Source organism: Suncus etruscus, chromosome 17 (assembly GCF_024139225.1).
Source record: "Suncus etruscus isolate mSunEtr1 chromosome 17, mSunEtr1.pri.cur, whole genome shotgun sequence".
Lineage (NCBI taxonomy): Eukaryota > Metazoa > Chordata > Mammalia > Eulipotyphla > Soricidae > Suncus > Suncus etruscus.
This window is the reverse complement of record NC_064864.1, coordinates 13654146-13677537: the sequence shown is the minus strand read 5'-3', so window position 1 is coordinate 13677537 and position 23392 is coordinate 13654146. Positions and strand designations below refer to the sequence as shown.

The window sequence follows — 23392 nt, the reverse complement described above, 5'->3', positions numbered from 1 at the left end:
GTCTGCTACATTTTTAACTTTCCACATTTTCCTAATAATTAGAAAAGTTTTCTAGACAGTAACTGAAAGTATATACAAATCAGAAGGGAAATAGATATAAAAATATATTTTTCACACTTGTGATATCCTTGAGGCAAAGTTCTCATACATTTGTCTCTCAGATAGCAGGCAAAATCTCAGACAACTATAAGCAATCAGAAGGGAATTAACAAATGCCACATTTAAAAAGCATTGGATCTGAGCTTTCTGTTGAGTCCAAGGGAATTAAATAGAAATGATATTATATCTGATAGAAGTTAAACATTTTCTAGACATTAGAGATTTCCATGCAAGCCCATGGATAGTAGTTACAATTAGGTGAGGCATAAGTCATTTTCTTTGGCTATTTCTCTTGTTATTCTCAAATTACTAAAGAAAAGAAGTTTAACTGACAAGACAGCTGGCGCATCAGCATGAATTAAGCTCAACAGTTCCAATTCCATGACCCATTTAAGTGTCAAAAATATATCTTTTCTCTAGAAGAAAAGAGATTTTAAATGTTAACACTAAATAGCTTTAAATTATGCATTCACATAGTTTTTGGCTTTATTTCCAGGCCCTATACTTATTTTAAAATTTTATCATATATTTTTTCTGGACAAAATACAAGATAAATGTTATTAAATATGCATACTTTCAAAAGTATATATTTATATTATATGAGAATGTAGTTACCAACTCAGGTTTTTTTTTTAAATGTGTTTGTCCAGTACTTGATAAGATTTGTGGTAATGACTTTCTATTTAAAAACATAAAAAGGGATCAAACAGAAAGAAAATACTATAATCAGTTTCTAAAAAAGTGTGGATAAAGTAAGCAGGAAAATTTAACAGTGACCTTTAACAACACAGAAAGAATTTGGTTAAAGTAGATGCTTTAGTGGCTTCGCATTTCCAGGATAAGTGCTTCTTTGCAGCAGTGGAGTATCATTGTGAAGCAAAAAAAAAAAAAAATCTATCTGAATTGGATATTGATGGTGAGAAAAGAAGACACTGGTGTAAAATGATGTCTGGAAACAACCCAAGTTCCAGAGAAAAGATGACTAGATAAAGAAACTAGGGTGTATATATATATATATATATATATATATATATATATATATATATATATATATATATATAATGGAATGTACCCCTCTTTAAGTAGAAATAATATCTCACAATTTTCTCCAAAGAGTATATTGTTGAGTGAACTGAGACAGAAGGAGAGTGACAGACACCAAATTATAATACAAGTGTGATATAAATAACCAAAGTATGGTGCAATGAAAGCACAAAATCAACAGGAACTGTGGACTGTTCTTTATTGGTATTAGTGGAAATGTTTTTGGAGGAGACACTGGAGCAAGAATTAGACACGCTACTGGAGAGTTTCGTGTGGGAATATATTATGCATGAACCCTCCCATTGATAGTATTTTAAACCTTGGTGTCTTAAATATATGTATATTTATTAAATGTTTTAAGTGGAGTCATCAAGTAATTTTCTGGTGGTACTGGGATCACTCCTTAAAATATTTTGTCAAGTGAGTAAAAATTTAATGGAAGAGCCCATGTCTATATAGTTGTTTCATTCTGTAGTGTCAGTAACCACTGGAGCCAACCAAGAAATGCTAGAGACAATAAGGTAGGGGTACTTAAATGGAATAAACATAACATATAAAGTGTGGACCCCTGAATACTGAGATAACATACAAGTATCAAGAAATTATTTTTATTTAAAATTTTTATTTTGAGTTGGAAAGATGCCATTCTGAGTAAAGCACTTTCTCTAAATGCAACCATCTCGGGTTCAAGCCATATATTGTACCTCAGTATTGATGCAGGTGGGTGGCCAAAAACAACTATGGAAATTTTCATTCTGATGTCACAATTATTTAATTTTTTTAAATATTTATTTATTTAGGTTTTGTATCACATCTGGCTGCATTCAGGTTTTACTCCTGTCTGTGGCTAGAAATCGCTCCTGTCAGGCTCAGAGGAACATACGGGATGCCAGGGAATCAAACCCGCTTCAGTCCCAGCTGCTATTTTAATTTTTGAATAATTTTGAAGTGGAACATCATTTCCTTTTTTAATGACATTTTTCAATCCTCTAGTATTTGAGAGTTGGTGAACTTTTTATCTCCTTAGTTTCACCTTTACATTTTGATTTATAAGCATATTGAGAAATTCAATGGTAGAAATAGATAAAATTCATGACAAATTTCAAATTCCTGACACTCACCAGCTATTAATGGTGTATGCTTTTAAAGCAGAATTCTTCCAAGTCTAGAAAACATGTCTTTTTTACTTTCTTCCAAAACTAAATTTGGATCAAGTCCAATAATAAATATTATAATTAATAAAAATTAAAATGATGTTAAAATATTAAATAAGTTCAAATACATAAAAAGAGCAGCCAAATAATAGCATTTTAATGGATTTCAATACCAAGTCAAAATACTCAGTTATTATTCATTTGCTGACACACTATTATTCTTTCAGATTGATACCTTTGCTTATTATCCTCTTGAATGCACTAAAAAACACAGTAATTTGAATCTAATGTCTACAAATTTCCATTAGTAACATAAAGTGCTATAAAAAATGAAAAAAAATGATCTGTGGCATGTTCTAATTCATTTTTGTTCCAAACATGAGGAACTGAGCTATTTTGTACTTTGGCAAATCTTGACAGCTGAGATTTATAATACAGGAAAATCAATGCTTTCAAATTATGCCATTTGCAAATATCACTTTATCAAAAAAATTTTTTGGCCACACCCATTTGATGCTCAGGGGTTACTCCCAGTTAAGTGCTCAGAAATCACCCCTGGCTTGGGGGGACCATATGGGATATCAGGGGATCGAACCACTGTCCTTCCTTGGCTAGCGCTTGCAAGGCAGACACCTTACCTCTAGCACCACCTCTCCTACCCCTTTATCAAAAATTTTAACTCTCACCAAGAACAACATCACAAAGCTCCAAGTAGATTCACAGTAGACTAATAATTACAATTTTTAGAGTTTTATATAATTCCATGATTGTTATCAGTGCAAGATAAACTAAAAGTCGTCTAACGTAAAATTTACTTATTTTTTTCAGGAGTTTATTCTTGGTGTTGAATGTTTCCCAACCCCCTGCTGAATGAAATCCAAAGGGATTATAATAACACATAAATCTCTCTCTAGGCATTGGCTTGAACCTACATTTCCCTGTTAACTACTTGTATCTTTCTAGCCCTGGTCTCCAAGTTTTAACTTCTGCTCTTCCTTCTGTTCAAACATATTTCCACTTATATTTATAGGCCAAAACCTTCTGTATAGCAAACTTTAGCTTACTTAACCTTTGAAAAGTTCATCCCTGAGTCCACAGGCTAAATGTCCCTATGTTATATTTTGTTAGCACTTCTTTAGAAATTCCTATTAGCCGTTATGTGTCATGAAGACAAGCACCATGTTGACAGTATATATAAAATACATGTAATATAATATTAACAAATGCATCACATGTTTTAATTTCATAAGTTGTATAAATATAAAGAATATATTTAATCAAGTATCAAATGTCTACTTTATAATATCAATTAATTTGGAATCACATATAATTAGACCTAATAGTACATACTTTTACTTACATCTTGGTTAACTAAAATTAATGACTTTAGAAACACCAATATATGGATTTAATTTTTATTTCTTTTTTTATTTTTCACTTTTTGGTTCACACCCGATGATGATCAGGGGTTACTACTGGCTATGGTCTCAGAAATAGCTCCTGGGTTGGGGGACCATATAGGTGACGGGGGATCGAACCATTGTCTGTCCTAGGTTACCATGTGCAAAGCAAATACCCTACTGCTTACATCACACTGCTCTGGCCCTAATTTTTATTTATTTTGAATAATATCACACTTAATCACTAACCATATCTGAGTTATAGTTTTTATCTTTATACCAATGAGTATTCAACTAAGATTGTGATTGCAAAAAAGTGAAAAATGTCCATAAAACACCTTATATAATTTTCAGGTCAAATGAGCTTCTTATCTTTCTTCCTCTTCCTATAAAATGTAAAATATTAAAACCATAGTTTTTTATGATTTTCATTTCATACAAATTGTTATTAAATTTAATGTATGATTTTCAGTCATAATTTGTTTGACTTACAATGTACCAGACCTCATACCAAATATAAAGTTCCTGTCCTTCCTTTAGTCTCCACTTATGTATCACCTTTTAAATATAACCTATCAGAATAAATTGGCAGATTACTTAGAATAAAGTATATTTTAAGTACTTTTAAGATGCATTTATAATAATTGCAAACATCATTAAACCAAAATTATAATTCTATATGAAAATATCTAGCTTAAATTTTTACTAATCTAGGATCATCTTTCAGTAAAATGAGTAATATTAGTTTAGCTCTAAAATATTCTTGACAAAATAGACTTCTAATTTACGTTAAAATATTCATAACCATATACAATGTGTAGTTAATATAAAATCCATGTATTCCTACAAATGTTAAAACTTTTACTTTTTTGTTGTTTGTTCACACCCAGCTTTGTTCAAGGCTGATTCCTGGCTCTCAGTTCAATCATAACTGCTGGCAGAGAACAGGAAAACCATATAGAACACCAGTGATCAAACTGTAGTCAGCTACATCCAAGGAAAACTTTGTACTCACTCTACTATTGCTCCAACCCATAAACCCATGTATTTCTAAAAATAAATTTATTTTTTAAATTAACATTTCTTTTTTAATTATAAAATGTTTACATAATTATGTATTCTAAATTGAGTTTGAAGTCTCTTAAAATTATTTTAAATATGTGTTATATCAAAATCACTAAAAAATGTTAAGTGTAGACTGCTTGATATCAAAATTAAATTTAATTCTTACCATCTAAATATGTCTGCAACTTTATACAAGTTTGGATAATAGTTTTATAAACACAAGGAGCCAAGAAATGAGTCTATCTTACCTTTATAACCAAATCAAATTTTTGGTGAAAGTCTCTGTTTACTGGCTCCAAGAGACTGAGTTCTGCAGTTCTAGGATGCATATGAAAGAATCGTGGGTAATCCTCGGGAGTTCCTGAAAGGCATTGAAATTTCAGCAAAAGAAATATTAAACAAAAACTAATATGCACATCAATTATATCTATTTCTCTTCATTAACTTAGAAAGAATATCACAAGTTCATTAATTAGTTAAGATTCATGATTATACACTCTAGGAAACAGAGATGCATATAGGATAGGAAATTAGCTGAAGACAATGAGGAAGAGAAATATTTTTTGTTTGAATGAGATTTCAACTAACTTTTATTAGAAAGGTTCTTTATTTAATTTAAAACTTTTTGCATTAAAAAGATCTTAAATGCAGCGAAATCAAACTCTGTATTACAAACTATTTTAATGGTGCATAAATCTTAATTATAGTTTGCATGATTTTTCAACATATTTTGTAATAAACATCAAATTTTAACAAAAACCAATAGGCTTGGAAATTAAAATCAATATATTCTCTTCCAGCTAGTTTTTTCTTAAGATTACTTATCCCACTAATTATATAACCATATCAAGTAAGTACATGGATTTAATATTATTTGAAAGTCATAAGCTTAAAACAGTAATATTTTAAAATTGAAACATATATCTATTTTTCATCTGCCTCTACAAATAAATTTCTGTAGACATACTGTTCACTTGTATACTGTTGAATACTTCTACATTCATTTTTTTTCATAGTAAAGAAATAGCTTATTAAAATGGCTAAAAAATAACTGTAAGAGTAAAATGATATATATCTTAGTTTTGAGTTCTAATCTTTGGTAAATGTTTTATGTAAGTAATCAGCAACAAAACTGGACCAGAGTGATATAGTGGGGAAGTTCCTTGCTTTGCACACAGCTGACCCAGGTTTGATCCCTTACAGGGCACATCATTCTCAAAGCACAACCTGGAGTTAAGCCTGGTAACAGAGACAGGAATAAATAGTGCATACTTCTATGTGCATCCTCAAAAACAAAACAAATTCATAATTTCCATTTTAGAGAGGAGGATTTGTGGCCTTTCAGAAATTAAACAAGTAGTCCATTTTAAAATAAAATTCAGTTTACATTTAAATCCAAATTGTCAAAAAATAAAATTATCAAACTTTGCTACTGTATATCCATTGCTTTTTTATGTGACAAAAAGAATGAATTTTTTAGTTATATGTGATGAGGGGTGGGAACTAAAAAAAATTAAAATTAAAAATTAAAAAAATAAAATACATTATTAGAATATAATGGAAAAATTTTAAAAATGCACAAAAATGCCTACAATAAAATCATATCAAATTAGATGGTATATAATATATGAATAAGAATATGGTCTGGCTTGATAGAGGAGTGGCAGTGCATTTGTCTTGTATACGGCTGACCCAGAATGGAAGTTCTAGGAATACAAGAAACCACAAATGATTTTCATTCATTTTTGAAACTCTTGTAGGATTTTGAGTAGATCTTGGTAGCATAATTGCTATGTCTAATGGAAGTTTAATTTTTAATATTTTGAGAAATAATTTTGAAAGGTTTTAAAAGATCAAGTAGCAAACTTTTAAATTTAAAGTTAAAAATTGCATGACCTTTGTATGTGTCAGCTCAATATTAGCATGTCTAACAAATTATAAGCAATGTGTAAAAGCAGCAAAATTTATTTTAGGACCAGAAACTTTATATTTTAAATAGATAATAATTTATATTTAAAATGAAATCATTTGACATATTTTTAGACATGGCCACTCACTGTCTTTCACATAACTACAATTCTATCATACATTTTGTATCTTCAGAATTCAGTACAGAGGTTGCAAAATCTATTACCTGGAATCTATGTCAAGACCCCTAAAGAATTAAAAGTAGTTTATGCTCACGTTCATAATTTTTTAATAGCCTAATCTTTTCAACTGGCTTGTTCATAGGCTATACTAGATATAAACTGCTTGAAACAGAATAACTTGAAATTATATTCATTATAAGCAAAATTTTCTAGCTATGATGACATTACATTAAAAACATGAATGAAATATATAGGTCATTATTTTTTTATTTATGTGCATATAAACACAGGATGGAGATAGATAGATAGGAGCTGAGGTAGTTTTAGTTTCATTAAAGAGTGATTTTCAAGCATTTTTCAAAAGAGACACCTTAATTAAGAAAAGCATGGTATGGGGCTGAAAAGAGCATGGAGGTAAGGTGTTTACTTTGCATGTAGAAGGACAGCGTTCAAATCCTGGCATCCCTTATGGTCCCCGAGAAGTGATCTCTGAGCATAGAGCCAGGAGTAACCCTTGAGCACTGCCAGGTGTGACGATATTCTTTAAAAATATTTAAAAAAGCAAATTATCATCTTGCTTGCTTTTGATGCAGCTAAGAGTACCGCATACAGAAAGGGATTAGAATAGCTATTTTAAATTTTTCAAGGTAAATTTAACTAATGGTATAGAATATTGTTTACCTTGGGGCTATCATAGTCATTATCTTTTCCTAAATGACGTAAACTAGCCCTATTTACTTTAGGCATTAATTTCCAAAATAACATGATTGTTTAAAATAAGTCACAGAGAAGGCAGAGAATGTTTTCACATTTTTTCTTATAGAATTACAAATTCTTATAGAATTTATTATGAGAGAACTCAGAAAATACTACCAATAGAGACGTAAGTATATTAATTTTAACTTGCTGGGTATTTTTTGTTGTCATACTCAGTAGCACTCAGGGGTTACTCCTGACTCTGTGTAGAGAAATTACTCCTGGCAGGCTCCAGGGACCATATTGGGTCCCAGAAATCAAACCGGGGTCAGCCACATGCAAGGCAAAATGCCTTACCCGTTATCGTTCCATCCCCATGACTATTTGTTTTCTACACAATTAAGTGAAATTAATTCTAGAGAGTATAGTTTAAGTTTATCACTGAAATAATTTCCAAGAAGAATTCATTACATGACAGAGGTTCCATTTATTGTTCTCTTCATAATTCTAATGTGATAAGTGATAGTGTAAAATGTTAGCAGATACAGACCAACAAGAATGGAGTAGAGAATTCCTGGTCTATCTGATGGTGGCTGAATATTCCGATCTTGATCAATGGCTTGGATGGGTGGTGACACAATGATGGGGTTGATTTCTTCCTAGAAAAATTTAGAAAATTTAGTTCAAGTTCATTACTAAAAATATAACTCAGAGAATTGACATTCAGGTATTATCAATGAACCAATAGTTTATAAAATAGTTAAACTAAGATTCAAGATTTATAGTTTAGCACCTTAGAAATTTGAATATGAAGTTTGAGCAGATGTCTTAAAACTCAAAATGGATACATGTTAATTGCATGCCTTACAGTTTATATCCATACTTTGTCCAAAGAAAAACAAGGAAGAATGTTATCAATATATTTATGCATTTTAAATTTAATCAAAATCAATATTAAGGTATTAAATTCTTTTTGACTCTGAGGCTATTTGAAAACATGCAGAGTTTTGCTTTTGTAAATCATATTTTAAAATTTTACATAACTAATCAAATTAAAATTAAAGGTATAAATGGACTTCAGTTTAAACAGCATTGGATGTATAATTCCCTATTGTGGGAATTTCTCAATTTTAGCTTCATATTCCTTGAGAAAGAGATACATAAAAATTATTACTCCCACCATCCTGATTTCAATGTAGGATATACAGATTCCAGGATCTTCAATACAGAAATATGATACCAACAACAGAAATTGTGTGAAAAATAAAACTGTATTGGCACTACAGACAATGACCTGGATTGGACAAACTAGTTTGCCTGGAGCCTAAAATTGGTCTTAAGTCAGGAAACTTCAGGGTGAGGTCTCCTTGTATTTAGGCCAAGGCTTTTCCTTTCCATGTTCCCCATACTTTGGTGGGCTTATGCAAACAATAATTGCAACTCTAACACCATTTTTACTGTGCTCCTTTGACTCTAAACCTTAAAAAAATCCACTTAAACTTTTGAGGTTAACTTAAACTAATATGCATGTTCATGGAAATGTAAAGAACTACTATGTCTTCAAGTTTAAGGAGTTACATAAATTTTATGGCTTTAGATTGCTTTGTGTACCTCTAAGAAAATTTATAATGTACTACAATCTGGGGTCTTGAGGGACAAAGTAATTGTACATGGGTTCTGTTTTATCTTTCTTTGATTGTAAGTTTAAAATTAATGTGTCAGCAGGGGGATTTCTTCTGAGAAATCTGTTTTTGGGTGATTGTCCTTTCACCGTAACTTTACCTTGTCCTCTTCTTTTTGCATCATTGTTCACATAATTAAAAATAAAAAATTTAAAAAAGTAAGAAAATTATCACTCCCATCATCAGATTTTCAGTATCGCATGCCCCACTGTTTCCAATTTTAAATAATTAAAATGAACCATATATAAAGTGGGTAGGTGCTTTAATTGAGACATTTTGAAGGAGGATGCTTTTTAAAACTTAAAGTTATTTTTATGTCAGTGTTTCCCAACTTGATATTCTATAATATTTATTATGTTTTAAATATTTGGAAATATTTTTTTCTGAGGATTTCAGATAGCACATATATTTAGGCATTGTCAGACAGGCCAAATTTATTGCCACAAAGCATTCCATCATTGGAACTTAAAAACAGAAGTGGACATGGTTATGTTATAATAATACTTTATTTACAAAAACAAAAGCTAAGTAGCATCTAATGTGCTTAACCCAAATCATTTGTTTTTCATTATAAAAATATTCTAAAAAATTATATTTTGGCAGATACACATTAAAAACCATATAAATTGATTTCAAAATGTTGATTTAAATCTTGAGCGTACATCAATTAATATTCCAGTGGGCATACATTCTTTTCCTAGCACCACAAGGAGTGTCTAAAAATCTATTTTTGTACAAGTCTTTTTAGGAACATTAGTATGCTGATTTAGAGAATAACTATCTCAGCAAGAATTATTTGCACTGTTTGTACATAATGCACTGACATCTCCTTCAACTGATACCTTTAGAGTACAATTCTCTAAACTAATAAAGTTTATGCAAACCTCGGTTCTGATTTTAAAGTAATGTTTCAAAAGACAAAGTCAAGCTCAATATCTGGCAACTCTTACTAGAATGTAAAGTTATTGTTTAATATTTTTCTCCAAACACAGAACACTGAAATATATGATTTACTTCACAAATTTGTCAATACTCCTATCAGTATTTCCTAGGTTGTATCAAAGTAGCATATCAATTATTTTTAGTTAACAAAACTTCAACAAATAAAAAATGCACTAAAAATGCCTTTCCCTCCAAAGCACGAATTTACACTGACCTTCCCTTCTCTGTTTTCTATGAAAGCAAGAAAATAATCTCTCTGTGAAAGATACTTTTCCTGTAGGGGATGCAGAGGCACTAGGTCAGTGAGACAGAGGGACTGGATACTCTATTCAGGAGCTTTCTAAATAATCTTTCCAAAACTTCCTGTTTGTACACTTTTCATTGCTCATTTTCAGACAACTTTTGAATTGTTTGGACTCCATAATTTATGAAATTATTTGGGTGTAGAATTAAAGTAACATTATTCTTTTTTGTTGTTGATTTTGGACCTCACCAGGTGGTGCTCAGGGGTTACTCCTGGCTCTGTGTAGAAATTGTTCCTGGCAGGCTCAGGGGATCATATGGGATCCCTGAGATCGAACTGGATGTAGGTCAGCTGTGTGCATGGTAAACATACTTCTGCTTGTGCTATCGCCCTAAATTTAATTTGTTCTTACTGATATGTCATATCAATGTATATCAATTTATTTGGGGGCATGGCAAGGAGCCATAGAAAGTGAAGGTAAATATTGTCCCAAAATTTCTCCTACAAATCTATGTAAATTATATTGTGATGGCATGGTTATGACATAAATAATAATATATTTTATTGTTTTATTAATAAATTATATGTCACAAGTAATTAATGTATTGAGTTTTCAGCAATAAAATAATGGTTAGCCAATCATTTGAAGGTTACATACATCTTAAAGGTTGTGTTTAGTTTATCTTTAATAACTCTAAGTGATCTCAATTTTGACACTTATTTGCAGAAAATAAAAAGCTATTAGTAGAAAATGCTCACCAATATTCTATTTGCTTCTTTACTTGAATCTAAATTTGCTTATGTCCATAAGATAATCCCTTCAGACAATAAAATATAATATTCTAATGTACTCAATCTGTTTTAGTCTGTCTCTCAGGTTTTGTCACATTTTGAACTCTCCCAATCTTCTCATTTATATGCATACACAACTTACTACACATATCCTGTAGTAACATACTTCCTTCTAAACTAAAAAATAAAACAATTCAAATGTCCAAGTATATATGAATGAATCAATAAGTTGAAGTATATCCCACAGCAACTGATTGCCATGTCTTCCCATTGGCCAGCACCATAGATTCATTTAACTCTGGAAAGAGAAGCAAGCCAGGCCTCAAAAACTAAAAGCTGATATTTCTGAGCCCTTTTAAAAGGAGCAAGTCAACACACACACCACCACAACCAAGGCCATCTCAATGGCCCAACTTCATTGTTTTTTGTTTTTTGTTTTTCACTGATTTCTGAAGAGATACCCAACCACCCTAAAATCCAGTTATGTAATTTGTAGGCTATCATCTCTGAGGTCTTTTAGTGTCAGTATGGGCAGACACTGACATTCCTTCACTTCCAGAAGCCAGAAATCCATGTCCACAGACATTTGTCTTATCAGCTTATAGGTCTAGCTCCAGAATTTCTCAAAGTCCTGGAGTTGCGAGGCAACAAATACAAAAGTGAAACACCAACATTATTATTATTATTATTATTATTATTATTATTATTATTATTATTATTATTATTTTTGCTACATCCAAAAAACACTCACAAACTCAAGGATTACTCCTGGCTATGTGCTTAGAAATAGCTCCTGGCTTGGGGGATCATATGGGACGCAGGAGATCAAATTGAGGTCTTTCCTCGTCAGCTACATGCAAGGCAAAAACCCTAACACTAAGCCACCACTCCAGCCCCAGCACTAACATTTTTTCCAATACAAACAGTCCAGTAGAAATGAACCAAACTAGATATGAATTTATTATAGAAGCTACTGAAGCTAAACAAATAAAACCAATAATAGAATGCTAACTAGCAAAAACAATTCAGTAAGCCTTTAAAGACTTAATGCAAGCAAGATATGACAAATTTCATGAATTTTCTTTTTCTGAATGTATTTTTTTATAATTTCAATACCAATTAAATGTAAAACACAATATAAAGTAAAATAGTTGTACCTGCTAAGGGGCAGTATTAGAGGGGGATCTGAGGACAATGTTGTAGGACAATGGTGGAGGAATATTGTTAAACTGGTGGTGGTACTGATGTTGAAATATTAGATGCCAGAAATAACTATATTATGAGAAACTTAGTAAAACAGGAAGTTTAAATAAACATATTAAAAATAAAAATTTTATATGGTGTTTTATAGACACAATAGACTGTTATGTACTCTAAGAAATAACACTCTGTACAATTTGAAGAATTATGATGGAACTAGAGCATATGATGCTGAGTGAAGTCATTCAAAAAGAGATAGAAGGAAAGGGATAGAACAATCTCTCTCAAATGTGGGACTTCAAGATGCACAGAAAGACAACAAAAGCTCAGAGGCAACATAATTCGAGAACTTATCCACGGAGCTGATTTGGAGAGTGCTGGGTAGGAAAGAGTGTAGTGGTAAGCTTCATGAAAAACCATTTAGCATTTTTGTAAACCATTCAATCTGATTAATAAAAATGTTTAAAAAATAAAGAAAAAACTTTACTTAAAAGTGCATAAACATAAGAACCAAGGAACTTCATTATCTCAGACAGTTTACAGCTAAACTTCATTAATCCTGTTTCAATTAATTACATCCTTTGTAGCTTTTTCAAAAATGTCTCTAGTCAAAAGACTATCAACGCCATCTTGTTTCCCAAGATAGTACAATATACCACAAAGTCTTACAAAGTCACTCGCTTTTTAAGGGTTGTTCTTTAGTTTCAACTTTATGTTGTCTTTTGGATTTTGAGCCACAACCAATTATTCTAAGGGCTTGGAGGAGGGGACCATAAGGGGTATAAGAATTGAACCGAAGTCTGCCACATGTAAAGCAAGTGACTTTCCCTCTGAAGTATGTCTCCAGTTTTCTCACTTGGTATTTTAAAGAAAATGAAGCTAGGTACCTTTTAAAGAATCCTAAATATGAACACATCACATCATTTGAGGGCACTTCTGGTAATTATTATTAATCTGCTTATTTCTCTCTAACTTCTCTCATATAAAAACGTTTGCCTTAATGTTTTCAATTAATTTAGAAATGATTTTCAGTACTATCTAGAATAGTTTGAAGAGCAGTAGCATTTCAATCTCATTTTTAAAACTAATATAAACCAAAAAAAACAAATAATAAGACTGTGAAAAAGAGTGAGACGTGTTAATTGAATTCTTCATTTTTTATAGTAGATTGTGATAAATATCACATAGTGAGAATAAAGAAATGAAAACAAGTGTACTTGTTTCAACAAAGTTGGCAAACATTAAAAATGAAATAAAACCAAAATATCTCGAAGATTGGTTTTTAGATGGAAGAATATGTGGTATGAAATATATAATTGAAAGTAATTTATTACATATATAATCAAATTATATGTTTTATATTGTAGTTATATTTTCTTAAGATATGCTGCTACCAGTCCTACAAGAGAAAGATTTTCTCAGGAACACTTTATGTTTAGTAAAAATATAAGTTCACAATAATGATTTTTAAGAATACATAAAAAAATTGTGAATTTCCATACTAGGAATTATTGTCCCGTCATTGTGGTACTTGTTTTTTTTTGTTTTTGGGCCACACCCGGCGGTGCTCAGGGGTTACTCCTGGCTGTCTACTCAGAAATAGCTCCTGGCAGGCACGGGGGACCATATGGGACACCGGGATTCGAACCAATCACCTTAGGTCCTGGATTGGCTGATTGCAAGGCAAACACCGCTGTGCTATCTTTCCAGGCCCTCATTGTGGTACTTAAGCCTTGCTCTGGGCTTTGTGCTCAGAGTTTATTTCTGGTGGGGTACAGAGATGAAACCCAGGTCAACTTTATGAAAGGCAAATGTTCTTCCTTCAATATTATCTCTTGGACCCCATCATGTGTTCTTTGAACATTAAAAATATTAACAGTAGTCTTAAAATATGAAAACAACTGTGATTATAGGTTATTGTGTTTCATTTACGAGTATACTGTTGACTATATTTTTAGAAAAGAAAATCGAATGAAATCAGTTTCAATATTATATATATATAGTCATTTGTAGTAATAATTTATATAAAGCAATTTTTTATACTTTTCCACACAAATCACATATTAGATGAAACTTGACATAAGAGGAGTACTCGTATAAGCAAGAAAAAAAACAAAGAGCTATCTTACAATAAGCAAGAAATTTATAGAAAATATTAAAAATTTATAATTCTTAATCAGTACATATTTATAATGTTTTAGTCAATCTGTACTATATTGATTACCTAATCTAGAAAAAATTACTACTCTTTGCAGACACTACTAAAAAATTATACCAGCATTCTGTATTTATATAAAAACATGTATAGTTGGGCAGGAGCTGTGGCACAAGCAGTAGGGCATTTGCCTTGCATGTGCTAACCTAAGACAGACCTCAGTTTGATCCCCCAGCATTCCATAAGTTCCCCCAAGCCAGGAGCGATTTCTGAGTGCATAGGCAGGAGTAATCCCTGAGCATCACTGAGTGTGGCCAAAGGAAAAATAAACTTTATAGTTTAAACAGAAATAAAACAAGAACAATGAGAAATTTGGGCTGTAGTGGTGTCGCAAGTGGTAGGGCATTTGCCTTGCATATGCTGACCTAGGACAGACTGTGGTTCAATCCCCAGGCATCCCATATGGTCCCTCAAGCCAGGAGAGATTTCTGATTACATAGCCAGCAGTAACCCCTAAGCATCATGGGGTATGCCCCCTAATAAAAATGAAAAATTCAGAGTTATATTTCTCATGAAAAACCAAATTCATTCAAACAGAAATAAATCATAATTTCTTACTCAGCCATCTTCTCTAATTTATTTTAATCTCTATATATTTTTCGCTTCAGAATACAGAGAAAATTTTGTTGAATAAACTTTAAATTCAGTAATAGATAAAATATACTTGAGTTTTATTACAGAAAGGACTAAAATCTTAAAATGGACCTGTTACACTGGCAGGCCAGGGGGTGTAATATGGGATTATGCTGGGAACAGGGGTGGAGGGAGGTCAACATTGGTGATGGGAAAGGGCCCTGATTCAATGTCACTATATGTGACTATGAAGTCCTTGTAATTCACAATGGAATGCCAGTCTCGAATACAGGCAGGGGCAGGAATGGGATATGGGAGACATTGGTGATGGGAATGTTGCACTGGTGAAGTGGGATGTTCTTTTTATGACGGAAACCCAACTACAATCATGTTTATAATCAAGGTGCTAAAATAAAGATATTATTTTAAAATAAAGGACCTGAATGCTCCTACCTCATTGTGTAACTCTCTGATTACATCTTTACCTCAAACTTTATTGAAATTTTTGGCAGAAAATAATTTGTGTAGTTAAGTTGAAGCCAAGAACTGAAGATTTTTAGCATATTTTCTTAATCAAGTTACCTTTGAGAAGACATATAAAAGGTCAAATAAAAACCAGCAAATTATTTGATACTTTGCCTCTGAAGCAAATCAGCTTTTATGCCATGGTACCCTTTGGCTTGCCATCTCTGTGACATTCTGTTCAAGCAATTTGAAAGTACACAGGATAACAGATTTGTAATTTCACTGGTGTATGAATGGTTACACACTGACATTTATAATGATAATTCACTGCTAGAAACAATTAGGTATAGATAAATATTTTCATATTGTGAAGACTATCCAGTTGAGACATAAGCCTAAATTATGGAATCCCATATTATTCCATTACGAATCCATGCTTCCTATATATTAGCTTTTCGTTAGAGGAACACACTCTTGTTTTTGATTATATAAATTAATGTTTTCAATCTAAAATTTTGTTTTCTTTCATATATAAAAATTAGGCAATAAAAATTCTGAGGAAAATTTCTTCAATAACCTCATATTGAGCAAGTCCACATATAAAATTATTTGTGCACGTACACTTCCATATTCCCTAAATTACCAGTATTTTTTTAAATTTGGTTTGTTTCCTTTCATGAAGCCAAAATGTAATATTGTTTGAAATAGTTTCTTCTATTTAAGAAAAATGTAATATCAAGAATATTAGGGGATGAGAGATAGCACTGCAGTAGGGCGTTTGCCTTGCACGTAGTCAATACAGGACGGACTGTGGGTCGATTCCTAGCGTCCCAGATGGTTGCCCCCCAACATACCAGGGGCAATTTCTGAGTAAAGAGTGAGGAGTGACCTCTGAGCACCGCTGGGTCTGGCCCCAAACCAATCAATCAATCAATATTTTTGTTTTGTTTCTATTTTTCTGGGGGGGGTATATCTTAGGGCAGGGGTCTCAAACTCAATTTACCTGGAGGCCGCAGGAGGCAAAGTCGGGGTGAGGCAGGGCTGCATAAGGGATTTTGCTTACCGAATATTTGCAATAAAAAATCGCATTAGTAAGAAATTGTACGGAGGGCCGTGAGTTTGAGACCCCTGTCATAGGGGTTACTCCTGGCTATGCACTCAGAAATCACTCCTGGCAAGCTTGGGGGACCATATGGGATGGCGGGGATCAAATCTGGGGGTTATCTGCATTCAAGACAAATGCCCTACCGCTGTGCTATTGCTCAGGCCCCTCAACAGTGTTTCTTTGAATTAAGTCTCTTGTTTTTTTTTTCAATCAATTTATTTGGGAGTATTTATCACCCCTCACTCTGTACCCCCCATATGCTCTAGACACCTAACAAAACCTTGGTTATTAATGGTCAACAGTAATCAAGAACATAAAATTTGTTTTGGAAAGTCTATTCTCAAATTTTTATTATGCAATAAAAATGCATGCAAAATCGAGCATTGCTGCTAAAATCAATTTTCATATAACTAATATTTAATGACAAAGATTTAACTGCTTATTCTATAGAGTGATATACATACGTGATGGTAGCACTGGTTAACTACTTTTGGGCTTTCTCTTTCTTTAACTTCTATCCTTCTTTCTGCTCCTAACTATTTTAAGCATAATTCAAATTCTCATTTTAATTTTTTTACTTCCCTTTAATTCCAACAAGCGCAATTAAATCAATCTAAATGACTTTGTCATCATGTAACTCACATTGGAAAACAGAGGAAAGTTTGAAACGAAGTTCCTTTATTATGAAAATAAAGGGAGACTCTTGGAAGCTTTTGCTTATTTACACTTTTAATCGAGACATACTTGCATGAGTGTTTTTATTATATGAAAATGAGTGTCATTCTGTGCACGCTGGAGCCAGGAGAAAATTACCTTTGTAGTAAATTTAATTCATTATCACATCACAATTTTGTTCAAAATCTTCAGGTTATTATTTATGCTTTCATTCGGGGTTTTTGACTCCCAAACCCTCTTGCTCATTTTTTTCTAACTCAAAAGAAAACCAAGGAAATAAGAATACTGATACAAAGCATATAAAAGAGAATAGTCTTTTTGATTATTTGTTTCTGTTAAAAAAATCAAGTTTGTCAGATGTAGAAAATAAGAGAAATAAGAGGCATTTTTAAAATTCAGGTCAATGATCCACAACAATTTGAATAGAGTTTCCCATTACTTTTCATTCCTGCTGAGTATGTATGATAAGTACAGGTGTTAAAATCAATAGGAGAAAGAACTATTATTTTTCATGGAGATAAATTGCAGCTTCTGGGATACACTATTAATTCTGATCTTATTACTATGTCAAATAGAACTTTGTGAATAACTGATCAAATGAGGTAGTAAAGGGACGCAATCAGAACTATTTAATTTAAAAATGTTTCAAATGATATATCTGCAAAGTTGATTATTACTTTTACTTAAATAAAATCAATTACAGTCTATCGTGAAAATTTAGCCGTTTAAAACAAGCATTTCATTTCAAATATTTAGGTAAAAGTATCTGCTTTATATTCAGATTCGTTATATTTTATATCCAATTTATCAACCTATCCCCTTTATTTTATTATAGCCATTTTAAATATACCTTTAACTTGTAATTATTACTATGAGTTGTAAAATGTAGTAAGCACAATTTCTCCATTCAGTAATTTTTGTTTGCTCATAAGCTAAACCATGCTGTGATCAGGGTTTATTCCTGGCCCTATGCTATGGAATAACTCTTGTTTGATTTTTCCTTCTATATATTTTTTTAGACCATGTTTTCAGTTATCTGGATACAAATGCATTATCATCAGCTATGCCAACTAAGATAACTTTTCTTTAAATAAATAAATTAAAATATAAGACAGGGCCATATTTTTACAATTTCAGGCCACACCAGGTGGTGCTCAAGTTATACCTCTAGCTCTTTCCACAGGGATATGTCCTGGCAGGAGCTCAGGGGACAATATGGGATGTCAGGAATCAAACCCCAGTCAGCCATGGGCAAGACAATGTACTACCTACTGTACTATATACCTCTGGTCCCTAAGACAATATTTTCTTTGTCAAGCAACTAAATGTAAAATCATCAATATAAAAATATTCTATAAAATAAGGAAAATATTGCATAAAATATTTTCAGTTTGTAAATTTTGAAACATAATCTGTATGCCTAGAGTACATTGTAAACAGACCCTGGTCCAAACTAGCTACTTTAAGAATTTTGCTCAATATAATAAGAAACTTGGAATTAAACATTCTTAAATATTTCACATGCAAATAATTAATAAATCAATAAATTTACAATCAACCAATGATTGTTTTATTTTTGGTGGACAAATATTCTTCTGTACTTCAATTTTTAGCCAATATTCCAAAGCCATTTCTGCCAGTGATAAAAAAAAAACAGGGTATGAGGTTGCTTAGATACAGCAAATCCTATATAGCCAAGGGGAAACTGAAGGTCAAAGAGTGAATTAGATTGATGTCTTGTTCTTGTTTGAAAGCAGAATTTATTTACTTGCTGATAATGTAGATGTAAAAAAAAAATTGGACAGTAAAGCAAGAAAAAACATTATTTCTGTGATATAATTAAATTCACTAGAACCAGCAGGTATAAGAAAGTTCACAGTGCATATTATTAGAGTAACAAACCACATATAATAGGGAAATTACGTTTCAAAGTTTTTCCTATTTCTCATACATATAAAATGAATTGAGTCCTAAACTAACCTTGAATATGAATGATTGCCAAAGGGCAAAGACAATCACATTCTAACATTTGTTTGGAACAGAGTCAAAAGTCCAATGAAGCTGTGTTCTGTGTTCTCCCTATAAAAATAACCTCTGGGTTTAAAGAGATCAACATAGTTTTCTAACTCGTATATAGAAACATTTCTATAACTACTTTAAAAAGAAATGTAAAAATACACAATAAAATCATAATAAATCTGATCTCAAAATTAAAACATTTAGATAACTATAAGGGCCATATCAATCAATCATATCTAATGAAAAATAATATAAAACAATAATTTTAATGCTGTAGCTCACAATTCAAAATATTGTTATTAAGCATAAGACATCTTGATTTTGCACTTTTTCTCATTGAAAAATATGTGTAATAAAATATCTAATAAGGGGTCAGAAATATAACACAGTAGTAAAGCTTTTGCCTTACAGGCAGCCAGTTCGATTCCTGGCATCCCATATGGTCTCCCAAGCTTAACAAGAGCAATTTCTGAGATAGAGCCAGGAGTAACCCCTGAGTATAACCGGGTGTGGCCCATAAAACCAATAAACAAACAAACAAACTGCTTTAAAAATATGTTTAATAAGAGTCCATTAAAAATCATTTTATTTTTTATGTATATGAAAACTTTTAGTCGTTCAATATTATAAAGCCCATGCTTTTATTCTATAAAAAGTCTTTTGAAAAATGACCAAGTTCTACTTTTGAAAAGACAATGACCTAGAATCAGTTTAGAAATCATCATCATCATCATAATGGAATGCTGCAGGAGGGCTAGAATGTACCTCTGAGAGTAAAACAAATTGCATGGCATTTAATAAACCTTGACTAAATAGGCCACAGTTTTCAGAAAGAAAATTGCTTTTCACACTGGGCTTGTCAATGTATTGCATTTTTCTACTTCTCCCTGTCAGAGGTTGCCTCCAGGTTAGCTGGAACTGGTCCTGAGGATTTTATACAGGTTCAGAATGAAGATGCAGTTAGCTTTGAATGCGACACAAAGATGTGTGTGTGTGTGTGTGTGTGTGTGTGTTTGTGTGTGTGTGGATGGGGACATAAGGTGTGAAAGGAAGATCATTCACAGCTTATATAAAAATAAAGAGACTAAAATTATTATGGATAATAATAAATTATACAATTATATAAATGTATAAAATATATATTTTGTATATATAAAATTATATAATTAATTATAAAATTAAATTAGTGGATTTAAGTCTTTTTAGCTGCTAAAGTAAAAATTAAACAAAACCAAATTAGGAGACACAAAAGATTAGTCTTGAAGAAAATAAAGTGAGTATAATCAGGAAATGTTCAACAGTTCCATTGTGCAATTTGATTGTAATTATTATCAATGAAATAATGTGATTAGCCAATTAAATATACCTATGTTCAATAAAAATGATAGTAATATGAATAAATTATCTGACTGTTTCCTGAAGCTCAAAGTGCTCTGTATAGTTAGAACTATCATCAAAACTTATTTTCTATGCTTCATTTTTCAAACTCTACCTTGTTCAGAAACTCTTGGAATAAATAAACCTTAAGCATTTTTAGAATTAAATTAAGTAAGGGAGAGAGACTAACTATTAAAAGGAGGCCAAAATAATGACTAGATTCATCAGGAAGACACCAGGGATCAAACCTGAGCCATTTTCATGAAAGACAGGAACCCTATCTGCTGTAATAAAATCTTCATTCAGCCCTAAAAAATATACGTTTTACACATTTTATGAAGCATAGTTAGGAACAATTAGATCAGACATCTTAATCTATACAAGTGTTACTCCTCCCTCTGTGTACTGAAATTACTCCTGGCAGGCTCAGGGTACCTTATGGGATGCTGGAGATAAAACTTGGATGGACTGAATCCAAGGCAAATCCCCTAAATTATGATTTTTATTTTAAGTAATTCATCAAATGTATCATTCACTCACCTTCCTCCGCATGTGTCTTAAGAATCCCTTTGTCTATGACAATAAAATGCCTTCTATCACGACTTGTTCTTTATTTAACATGTTTCAGTTGAATTGACCTTTTTGAAAGCGATGCTTTTTCTGAGCCAAGAGAGGAAGGTGACTTTGCATCCTCTGAGCCTTCAAAACAAACTGAGTCAGTCTTTTCTCTACACTGCTTATTGTTGTTAATCATGGCATTCAACCTGTCAGAATGTCAGATCTGCCTGAGAATAGTTTCTAAATGCATCCTATCAAGATGTCAGATATTGAACTGTAAACAAACTCTATTTAGCAGTTACATGAGCCAGGAAAGTACTAACTCAGTCAATGTAGTGTAACTCTGAAGAGGTATTTGTTTTGAGGTAACTTAATGACATACTGCTGTTGTTTCTTCTTTCCTGTCTCTAAATATAGTAAGTACTCTATATTTGTCAAGTCAAATTTAACTTCTGAAAAAAAAAATGATTAAAAAAATCTCCTTGGCTCATACATTAAATGTTTATTTCTCACTCAGAAACCATTCAAAATTTGTTAATTAGGAGGCTCTCTTCTTTTTTCTTTTTTTTTCCATCCATCCCTCTTTTTTTTTCTTAGTATTTATTTCCTTATGGTAAATATGACTGACATACAATGTATAAAGTACAATGATTCAATTTACATGTATATTATGAAAGGATCAACACAATAAATAGAATTCCTGTCCATCACCACTGCCACAATTTTTCTTCTTTGAGAAGTTTTATTTGTTTATATTTTCTATTTTTTGCTTTTTGGCCACACCCGTTGGCGCTCAGGGGTTACTCCTGGCTATGTGCTCAGAAGTCGCTCCTGGCTTGGGGGACCATGTGGGGCATCAGAGAATCAAACCACATCCGTCCTAGGTTAGTGCATATACATTGCACCACCATTCCAGCCCCCAATGAGAATTTTTGAATATCTACTCTTTTAGGAAATTCAAATACAGATTATTACTAATTACAAGAAGTGCTATAAGGGCTAGAGCTGTGGCACAAGGGGTAAGGCGTCTGCCTTGCCCGCACTAGCCTAGGAGGGACCGTGGTTTGATCCCCGGTACCCTATATGGTCCCCCAAGCTAGGAACAATTTCTGAGTGCCTAGCCAGGAGTAACCCCTGAGCGTAACAGGGTGTAGCCAGAAAAGAAAAAAAAAAGCTATACATTATATCTACACATAATATCTGTCTCATAATGTTAGTTTGTACCTTTGTTCCATCTTCAATATTTTATCTACCATCAGACCTATGCTTCCTCAATTTATAATTCACAGCAGGACAGTTTTGTCTTAGCCAGAGAGTAAAAGATATTTTCAGGAGATTTTGCAGGAAGAAAAGAATATAGGACTTCCTATTTGACTTTAATCTTCTATCTGATTTGAATACTATTAATACCTGGTATTTTTCTATTTCTAAAGATCCTTAAAATATGCCACATACTGAACCAAATGGAGCATTTTTCATTAAATTTGGATACATATACATTTATTTTAGAAATAAAGTGATACAACAGAGTTAGAGTTTATAATAATGTTAGAGTGCAACAATTTACTGTGCTCCCATAACCACCTCAGTGTCAAAGTCCCAGGACCATTGGTTATGGGTTTTTTTTGTTTTTGTTTTGGGGGGCCACACCCAGCAATGCTCAGATGTAACTCCTGGCTCTCCACTCAAGGATCACTCTTGGTAGTAGTCACAGACCATATGGGATGCTGGGGATAGAATCTGGGTCATGGTGGGAAGGGGAAAAAAAGAAAAAGAATCTGGTTCACCTTACAGGCAAGACTATCATTCCAGTTCCCACAGTTTATTTTTATTATGATTTAGGACAAAAAACTGTTTTCAATTTTATAATAAAAATAAATAGAAATTTAATTTTTAGAGATATATAAAAATAATTAGTTTAACTTGTGTTAGGCAGCATATATTCAACTTTGAACGAATGATGAATAGTCAAGATAAATAAGATTTGAAAGATGTCA

At 32.1% G+C, this 23392-nt stretch overlaps 1 protein-coding gene across 1 annotated transcript in view; it reads right to left on the bottom strand.

Annotated features, from left to right (window-relative positions):
* PCDH15 (protocadherin related 15) overlaps positions 1–23392 on the bottom strand; it is a 1226762-nt gene that overhangs the window by 283899 nt on the left and 919471 nt on the right. The window contains exons 11-12 of the mRNA XM_049790532.1: positions 8099–8207; positions 5011–5123 (exon numbers count right to left, since the gene is read on the bottom strand). Of these exons, the coding sequence (XP_049646489.1) occupies positions 5011–5123; positions 8099–8207 (222 nt within the window). The remainder of the gene's footprint in view (positions 1–5010; positions 5124–8098; positions 8208–23392) is intronic.